Here is a 9,542-nt window from a genome sequence, read left to right on the forward strand (position 1 = left end):
GATTGTTGTGTGTATCACAGAAAGATTGATGATGGCTCCATGATTTATTTGGTCCTGTATGTAGATGATATGCTTATATAGCTGCAAGGTCCATGTTTGATTTTTAGAAATTAGTCTTCTCAAGGCTCAGTATGAGATGACAGAATTGGGTGTTGCGAAAAACATTTCGAAGATGAAGATTTTTGGGAAAGAGCGAGATCAGAGGAAGTTTTTCCTATCACGGAAAAATTGCTTTCAAAAGATATTATCAAGATTTGGCATTGTCAAGCTTATGCTTTTGCACCTTATTATGAAGTTGTGAGGGAGTACATGTCTCGAGTCCCATATGCTAGTGCAAGTAGGAAGCTTGATGCATGATATGGTTTGCTCTACACCAGATCCTGCACATGATGTTAGTATTTTAAGTAGGTTCATGCAACAACCTGGGAAGGAACACTAGTAAGTAGTGAAGAGGATTTTCAGTTACCTTAGAGGTACGACTCATGTTGGTCTCATTTATAGGAATGATTCAAACTGGTTAGTGACTAGTTATTCTGATTCTGATTATGCCGGAGATGTGACAGTAGGAGGTCTATGTATTTACTCTTGGTTGTTTTTTTTAGTTGGAAGGCAACTTTGCTGGCTACAACTACTTATCTACTATTGAAGTAGAGTACATGGCATTGACAGAAGTTGCTCAAGAGGGTATATGGTTAAAACGACTAATTAATGAGCTTGGTCTACATCACGATCAAGCTATTGTGTATTGTGACAGTCAAAGTGCAATATGCCTAGCCAAGGATCAAGTCCATCATGAGATGACTAAGCACATAGATATGAGATATTATCTCCTTAGAAGTGAGGAGAGAGAAGAGGATAAAGGTGATGAAAGTAACAATTGTTGATAATCCTATTGATATATTCATCAAACCGGTTCCTCGTGGCAAGTTCCGGCATTGTTTGGACTTGCTAAATATTCTAAGCTTTAATTTTGGCCCTTAGGGGCATTATGAGGCAGGGATAGTCTAGGTACATCCGGCTATTCTTTGTGGCATATAGTACTGTTTCTGTCTAGAAATTAGGGTTAATGATCTGTGCTGAGCAAGTCCTTAAGTCTGAGCAAGGCTGGTTATTAGTTCACCGAAAACCTGCAAAACACAGAAAACTACCCCGGGGGTTGTTCCGGGATCGCCCCTCCGACGCTCAAGTCAGTTGATGATTGAGGTAAGAGAGAGTCTAGAGTGAGAAACTCAAGTTAGTTAGGTGAGAATTCAATACCTTTGCATTGATGGGACAAGAGGTATTTATAGTGGTGAGAATATCTAGAAAGTGGTGTGCTGGACAGGACAGCTCACTTAGGGATTGATGATACCTTTTCAAAGGATGATTCTGGTGGGACCCATGAAGCCTGAATTAGCCATGCTGTAGTTGGTGGGACCCACAGTGCTTAGGTGGCGGTGCCACATGGCATGATATTCTTAGAAGGGTTTAATGGGCCCAAACATTTAGCCCCACGCTAGGAGGGGGCAGAAGAGCCGTCCGACCGGGTGAAGCCCCTTGGTGGCGTAAATTCCTCTCATCTGACCGACCTCCATAAGAAGAAGCCAGAGGGGGACCAGGTCGGGCATGCGCCGACCAAGTCTGTATAATCAGCAGGATCCATCAGACCGACCTCCATGAAGGGAGATAAGAGGGAGACCAGGTCGGGCAAGTGCCGACCAGGCCTGTGATTTCGGAGTGGCCTATGTAGCGGACCGACCGGGTCTTTGAAGAGGGGACCAGGTCGGCTGAGGGGCTAAGAAGCCCCTTGACTGACTGACCAGGTCTCTGAAGAGGGTACCCGGTCGGCTGAAGGCTAAGGAACCCTTTGACTGACCGACCAGGTCCTTGAGGAGGATACCAGGTCGGCTGAGGGCTAAGGAGCCCTGTGACTGACCGACCAGGTCCTTGAGGAGTATGCCAGGTCGGCTGAGGGCTAAGGGGCCATTTGACTGACCGACCAGGTCTTTGAGGAGGATACCAGGTCGGCTGGGGATTAAGGAGTCCCTTGGCTGACCGACCGAGTCCCGAATGGTGGATGCGGCTAGAACATGGTAAAGTACTTAGTTACCTTGACCAAGTAAAGGGGATTTGTGGAGACCTGGTCGGACAATGGGCAAAGTAGCCCCATGTGACCGACCGGGTTCTAGGTGGACGCGCGCAGCTCGGACAGGGGCTAATGAGCCCTGGAGAGGCCGACCAGGTGCCCCTAGTACTTAGTTACATTGACTAAGTAAAGGGGAGTTGAGGAGACCTGGTCGGACAATGGGCAAAGTAGCCCCATATGACCGACCGGGTTCTAGATGGACGGGCGCAGCTCGGACATGGGATAATGAGCCTTGGAGAGGCCGACCAGGTGCCCCTAGTACTTAGTCACATTGACCAAGGGGAGTTGTGGAGACCTGGTCGGACAATGGGTAAAGTAGCCCCATGTGACCGACCGGGTTCTAGGTGGACGTGCGCAGCTCGGACAGGGGCTAATGAGCCCTGGAGAGGCCGACCAGGTGCCCCTAGTACTTAGTTACATTGTCCAAGCAAAGGGGAGTTGTAGAGACCTGGTCGGACAATGGGTAAGGTAGCCCCATGTGACCGACCGGGTTCTAAATGGACGGGCGTAGCTCGGACAGGGGCTAATGAGCCCTAGAGAGGCCGACCAGATACCCCTAGTATTTAGTTATATTGACCAAGTAAAGGGGAGTTGTAGAAACCTGGTCGGACAATGGGTAAGGTAGCCCCATGTGACCGACCGGGTTCTAAATGGACGGGCGTAGCTCGAACAGGGGCTAATGAGCCCTGGAGAGGCCGACCACGTACCCTTAGTACTTAGTTATATTGACCAAGTAAAGGGGAGTTGTAGAGACCTGGTCGGACAATGGGTAAGGTAGCACCATGTGACCGACCGGGTTCTAAATGGACGGGCGCAACTCGGACAGGGGCTAATGACCCCTGGAGAGGCCGACCAGGTACCCCTAGTACTTAGTTGTATTGACCAAGTAAAGGGGAGTTGAGGACTATCCTCTCGTCCGACCGGAATCTTCGGGGAGGCCGTTATTATGGCCGAGCGGATAGTCTTGAGCTGTTAATTAGTGGTTTGCCACATGGTATTTTTCAGCTGGGTTGTTGAGCTGGATGGACTTTCTGGAAATTTTGGCGTTTCATCTTCCATTGGCCATGTGGAGGCATTTGATGGGTTTGTGAGGGGGCGTGTCCCGAGGCACGCCTATATATTTGTACGGAGAGGAGAGAGAAATCATTTGTGCAAACTCTCTTCAGAATTCTCAAACTTTCTCTCTCTAAAAGCTCTCGCTTCTCTCTAAGTTCCCAAGCAATTTCTCCGGTTTCCATCGTCCGACCAGGTATGCTCTTGCCTTTTTAGTTTTTTCGCTTTTTACTTTTTAATAACCTCGGCCGACTCCCTTGTCCATACAATAATGGGAGAATCGTCCGAGTCGGTGACACCTGCGACCTCACCTCCCTACAATAGGTTCGAGGAGGTGAGAGGTATGGGAATAACGCTGGTGTCAACCGTAATAAGTTGCTCCGACCCCTCGGCCGTTCCCGACGCGGTTCTGCTCCCGAGCCCCTCATCGTCAGTGGAGGAAGAGGCCGAGGGCGCTGTTCCCTTTCCTTGGGAGGTGTCCCTGGCCTTCCCTTCCAAAGCTAGCTACTTAGATAAGTATATTGATGATGGTGTAGTGAGGGTGACCATGTCGGATGGCGAAGAAGAAGCATCTACTTCCGGCCGACCGGAGTTCCAGGACCTGGATCCGAAGGAGGGTCCAGGGTCTAAGTTTCCTCTTCCTTCGTTGATGAAGGCCATCTTCGAAGATCCGAGAGGGCAAGCTGCCAGATTCCATATAAGGGACCCCTACATGCTGGTCCGACCAGAGGCTTTCCACACCGTTCTTACTCCTCCCCCGGGCTGTACTGCAGTGTACTACAAGTCTATGGAGATGGGGCTTCGATTCCCATTAACTTCTTTTGTGAAGGACCTCCTCAACGCCTATAATTTGACGATAAGCCAGATCTCTCCGAACTCCTGGGGAGGGATTATTGCTGTTCAGACTATATGCGCAATGTTGAGCGTCCGACCTACCATTACTCTGTGGCGCAACATGTTCAAATTAGTCGAGATGATGGCCGGGGACAACGGACCGGGTTGGTGGTACTTTCAAGCCCGACCAGGGTATAAAGTGGTGCTCGATCTCCCTTCTTCTCAGAAAGGATTCAGGAGGGAATTTGCCTTCATTTTTTTTGGAGGTGATTGGGGGATTCCAACTATCCGACCGGATGTGGAGCCGAACCACGAGTTGAATTTCCGGGTTCCTGAGATGTCTGAGGAGGAGGCAGTTGCGGCTATTTATCTGCAAACTAAGGCCCAGATTGTTCAAGGAGGGGAAGTCTATGTGGCCAGCAACTGGATTCCGAGCTGCCGGCTCTTCAAAAGCGAGCATCTACTGTCGGCGGTCGGGCTGAGCCGGACATTCCCCCGGGTTAATCGGCCGAGGGGGTTGCTTTACTTGCTTTTTGTTTATGCTTACAAATTTTTAAATTTGTTTCTCTTTGCAGCTTGCTCTTTGTCACGTCTTTTGGAGTCCGACCCCGATATGGCCGAGAAGCTTAACTATGCTGCAATGAGGGCAGCTCAACTTAAGGCCGAGCTGAAGGCCAAGAAAATCGGCATTCCCAAGAGCCCCAAGGTAGGTTTCTGCTTCTAGCCGAATACCATTCCTCTTTACTTCGACCTGACTTTGACTTTTGCAGGATCCCTCGAAGCCTAAGACTTCGAAGAAAAGGAAAGAAAGGGATCCGGAGAAGGTGGCCAAGACTGCCAAGGCGTTGGCCAAGGATCAAGCCGAGAAGGCTAAAAAGGCCAAGTCTGTGGAGGTGAACAGTCCTCGTCCGGACGAGAGGGCGGACAAGTCTGAGGGGACTCACATTTCTGTTCACTCCGAGGACTTTCGACCGGTTCGGAGTCCTCAGTACACCCCGGCCACCCCTCGCGGCCCCCACGACGATCCCGAGGAGCTTAGCCTTGCCCTGGCTAAGCCCTTCGCCGAACTGGATGTCCACGGGTTCGACACCCGTTGGACCAATGCGGTCGAGTGCCTGTACAGCGCCTCCGACTGGGAGTACATTGCCCATACCAGCGGCCCGGAGGAGACGAACGACCTGTTTCGTAGCTGGGTTGAGGTAAGCTCCTTTCTCCTTGTTTAACTTTGTTGATTTTGCCAAGTATACTGACTATATATTTTTGTTCCAGTTCTCCGCTCGGCTGGTCAACATGGCCAGGAACAAGGTTCACCTAGCCGATAAGGTGGCCAATATGGAGGAGAGGGGCAAAAAGCAATGGGAGGAGCTCCATACTGCTAAAGAGGGCCAGCGGGTAGCCGAGGCCAAGTTGGCCAACGCTGAACGCTGCATCGTTCGTGATCAGGAGGACTTCAAGGCTGAGCGGGATGAGTGGGCCTTGGACAAAGAGAAGCTGATCAAGGAGAAGGAGGAGGCCATCATTGCCAAGCTGGCTGCTGAAGTTCAGACTGCGGATGCGCAGAGTAAAATCGCTGAACTGATGGCCCAGCTTGCCGAGCTGGAGAAGGTCCCCAAAACTGAGGATGAGTGGTTTGTGGGCTGGAAGGAGACCAAGGCCTGCACAGACTTCATCAACGAGGTCGGCTCAACCGCCCAGAAAATGGGGGTGGACGACGCCCTCAAGCGGATGAAGGCGGCCTTGGCCAGATCACACCCCTCGCTTCCCTGGTCCGAGGTGATGGGGAGCTATTGATGCCCTTCTGAAGGAAGAGGATCAGGCCTTGCTTGCTGAGCTGCGCTTTGCTCTCTCCGAAGACGATGACGATGATGATGATGATGATGATGATGGGGAAGCTGCTGCTGAGGCCAGCGAGGATCAGGGCCAAGGGGTGGCTAGGTCGGAGGAGCAATATGGGAGCACCAATGATCAGACCGACCCCCCTGCAGCCTAGGCCTTTTTGTGTTGTATTTTTGATTTTTTTGCTCACTTAGCCTTGGTAATACCAGGCCTTTAGGATGTAATATTTTCCCAACTTAAATGAAACTTCTTTGTTCTATTTTGTTCGAGCACATTTTTATGTTTGTCGATTGCAATTTGCTTACGCCCAAGTATTGTTTCTCGAACTGGTTAAGTTTTGCGTGATAGCGTTGGTCGAATTAACTTGAAAATGACTGGTTAAGTCTTTTTATAACTTCAAAGTTGACTGGTTAAGTCTTTTACAATTGCGACCTTGACTGGTCCGAGTGACTACATGCCATACTTGGCCAGTACATCAGCTATATGCCCCCAATTGCAATTGACAGACATTATACATAGTATTTCTTTAGATTGTCTAGGTTCCATGGCCGAGCAAGTGGTATGCCTTCAGGGTTCTCAAGCTGGAATGTACCAGGCTTGATTACCTTGGTGACTTTGTAAGGACCATCCTAGTTAGCCCCCAACTTGCCTTTAAGATGCGAGAGCCCCGTTGCTTCGACCTTTCTGACCACCCAATCTCCGAGTTGGATTGGCCTTGTCTTAACTCGACGATTGAATTGCCGAGTTACTCTCTGATTGTAGCGGATCGACCTTAGCAAGGCGTTTGTTTCTTGTAGCAGGTCGAGGTTGACAGGCTTTTCTTCTTCATTTTGCTCGGAGTCATAGAAGGTGATCCGAGGTGACGGGATGCCGACCTCTACTGGTAGGACTGCCTCACTGCCATAGACTAACCCGAACGGGGAGTGTCCCGTTGCTTCCTTAGTGGTCGTCCGAGCAGACCACAAGACTCCAGGCAGGTCGTCCACCCAAGCCCCTTTTGCTGCATCGAGGGATTTTTTTATCCCTTTGAGCACTACCTTGTTGGCTGCTTCTTCTTGGCCGTTGGTTTGTGGTCGGGAGACGGCGGAGAACCTGGTTTGTATTCCAAAACGAGCATAGTACTCCCGACTTGGTCCGCTATTGAATTGCCGACCATTGTCCGAGACCAGAGCTCGGGGAACTCCAAACCTTGTAATTATGTTTCTCCAGATGAAGGCTTGGACTTGCTTGTCAGTGATTGAAGCAAGGGGCTCAGCTTCTGTCCACTTAGTGAAATAGTCTATGGCCACTATTAGGAACTTCCGCTGACTAGATGCTGGTGGGAATGGGCCGAGCAGATCCATACCCCATTTGTCAAATGGCAGAACCGCTTGAATGGAGTTGAGGGGGGTGGCTGGGGCTCTGGGGATGTCCGAATGGATCTGGCAAGATGGGCATCTCTTCACTAGCTCTTGTGCATCTGCCTTGAGAGTAGGCCAGTAGTACCCAGCCCTTAGAGCTTTTCCCGCTATGGTTCTCCCCCCTTGATGACTGCTACACGCCCCTTGGTGTATTCCCTTAGGATGTAATTTCCTTCTTCAGGGGTTACGCACATTAGCAGTGGGTGCGTGTATGACTTCTTGTAGAGCTGCTCGTCATGCCATAAGAACCAACCTGCTCGGTGTTTGATCCTTTCGGCTTCTTTGGCATCTGCTGGGAGGGCTCCATCCCTTAAATATTCGACCACCTCATCCATCCAAGTGGACGTTCGGTCTAGAATCAGCTGTTCTTTCGCGTTTATGCTGGGCTGGTGAAGTACCTCCCACATGATGGTCCGAGGGGCTGACCCCTCTGCTGAGCTAGCCATGCGCGCCAGGGCATCGGCTTGTTGATTTTCCGACCTGGGTATGTGGCTAATATGGAAGTGGGAGAGCTTTTTGATGAACTCTTGTGCTTTGGCCAGATACATTCTCATATTATCCTCCTTGGCCTCGTACTCCCCCGAGACCTGACCCACTATAAGCTGGGAGTCCGATCGGGCCTCAATGGCTGTAGCTCCCGCAAGAATGCACAGCTGAAGTCCGAGGATGAGAGCGTCATACTCTGCTTCATTGTTCGACCCCAGGAATTCGAACTTGATTGCATACTCCATTTTCTCTCCGACCGGAGGCTTGAGCCCTAGCCCCGCTCCACATCCCGACTTGGTGGAAGAACCATCCACATATAGTTCCCACTCTTCATTCTGGCCAACCGGGGGCCGAGTTGTGCATTCGGTTATGAAATCCGCCAAGGCTTGGGCTTTTATTGCTCTCCGAGGTTCATATTCTAAACCAAAATCCGCTAGTTGGTCGGCCCAGTCTGTCATCCGACTGGAATGGTTCCTGCTTTCGATTACCTTACGGAGAGGCTGTCCGGTGAGGACTTTTATCTGATGGGCTTGAAAGTAGGGTTTTAGCTTTCTACTTTCCATGACGAGGGCGAAGACCATCTTCTCCACCTCGGAATATTTAGCTTCTGCACCTCGGAAGGCGTGGCTAATGAAATAGACGGGATGCTGCGCCCCTTCCCTTTCGGCCACCAGCACGGCACTCAGAGCATATTCCGAGACTGCCAGGTATATGAACAACGTTTCCCCCGGCAAGGGAGACATAAGCTTTGGGAGTGTTGAAAGATGAAGTTTGAGGGAAGTGAAGGCTTGCTCAGCCTCTTCGTCCCAAGTGAACTCTTTTCTCTTGAGTGCCTTGAAGAAAAACAGGCTCTTATCAGCCGACCGCGAGAGGAATCGCCCGAGAGTAGCTAGACATCCGGTTAGGCGCTGCACTTCTCTGACATTCCGGGGGGATTTCATTTCCAGCACCGCTTTGATCTTGTCGAGGTTGGCTTCAATACCCCTTTCATCAACTAGAAATCCGAGGCACTTGCCGCCTTTCACTCCGAAGACGCAGTTCTTAGGATTGAGCATCATACGATACTTCCTCAGTGTGCTCAGCGTCTCCTTTAGGTCGGCTGGGTGATCAGAATGGGCCTTGCTCTTAACTATCATGTCATCAACATACACCTCTATGTTCCGACCCAATTGATCACTGAAAATTTTGTTAACAGTTCGCTGATAGGTTGCCCCGGCATAAGCGGCATAGGAGCCGACTCGGCGTCAGCGGCTTTGTTCAGTCTGAATGGCATCATTTTGTAGCAATAGACCCCTTGTGGTGTGGTGAAGGCGGTGTGAACCCGATCGTGTTCCGCCATCAGAATTTGGTGATAGCCTGCATTAGCATCCATGAAGCTTAAAAGGGCATGACCAGTTGTCGAGTCGACCAGTCTGTCAATTTTGGGCAGAGGGTGGTTATCCTTTGGATAGGCCTTGTTCAGGTCCGTGAAGTCCACACACATGTGCCAAGCCCCGCTCGGCTTTTTCACCAGTACTACGTAAGCCAACCATTCCGAGTACTGGCATTCTTCGATGAACCCTGCCTCGAGCAGTTTCTTGACCTCAACTGCGGCAGCCTTGCATCTTTCCGGGCCCTGATGCCTTAGTTTTTGCTTGACTGGCTTGTACCCCTCCTTGATGTTCAGCTCATGACACATGATTTTGGGGTCAAGACCAGGCATCTCTGAGGCCTCATAGGCGAACACGTCTTGGTATTCCCGGAGCACTTCTACTACTTGCGCTCTTGTTTCTGGGTTTAGGGCCTTGCCCACCCTCACAGTCCGACCG

At 50.6% G+C, this 9,542-nt stretch overlaps 1 protein-coding gene across 1 annotated transcript; it reads right to left on the reverse strand.

Annotated features, from left to right (window-relative positions):
- Positions 1-7,355: 7,355 nt before the first annotated feature.
- Positions 7,356-8,870, reverse strand: LOC125493531 (uncharacterized). The gene has a single exon (XM_048636984.1). It carries the CDS (start codon positions 8,868-8,870, stop codon positions 7,356-7,358), a length of 1,515 nt encoding a protein of 504 aa, XP_048492941.1.
- Between the last annotated feature and the right edge of the window lie 672 nt (positions 8,871-9,542).

The sequence above is a fragment of the Beta vulgaris genome, chromosome 9 (assembly GCF_026745355.1).
Source record: "Beta vulgaris subsp. vulgaris cultivar EL10 chromosome 9, EL10.2, whole genome shotgun sequence".
Classification (NCBI taxonomy): Eukaryota; Viridiplantae; Streptophyta; class Magnoliopsida; order Caryophyllales; family Amaranthaceae; genus Beta; species Beta vulgaris.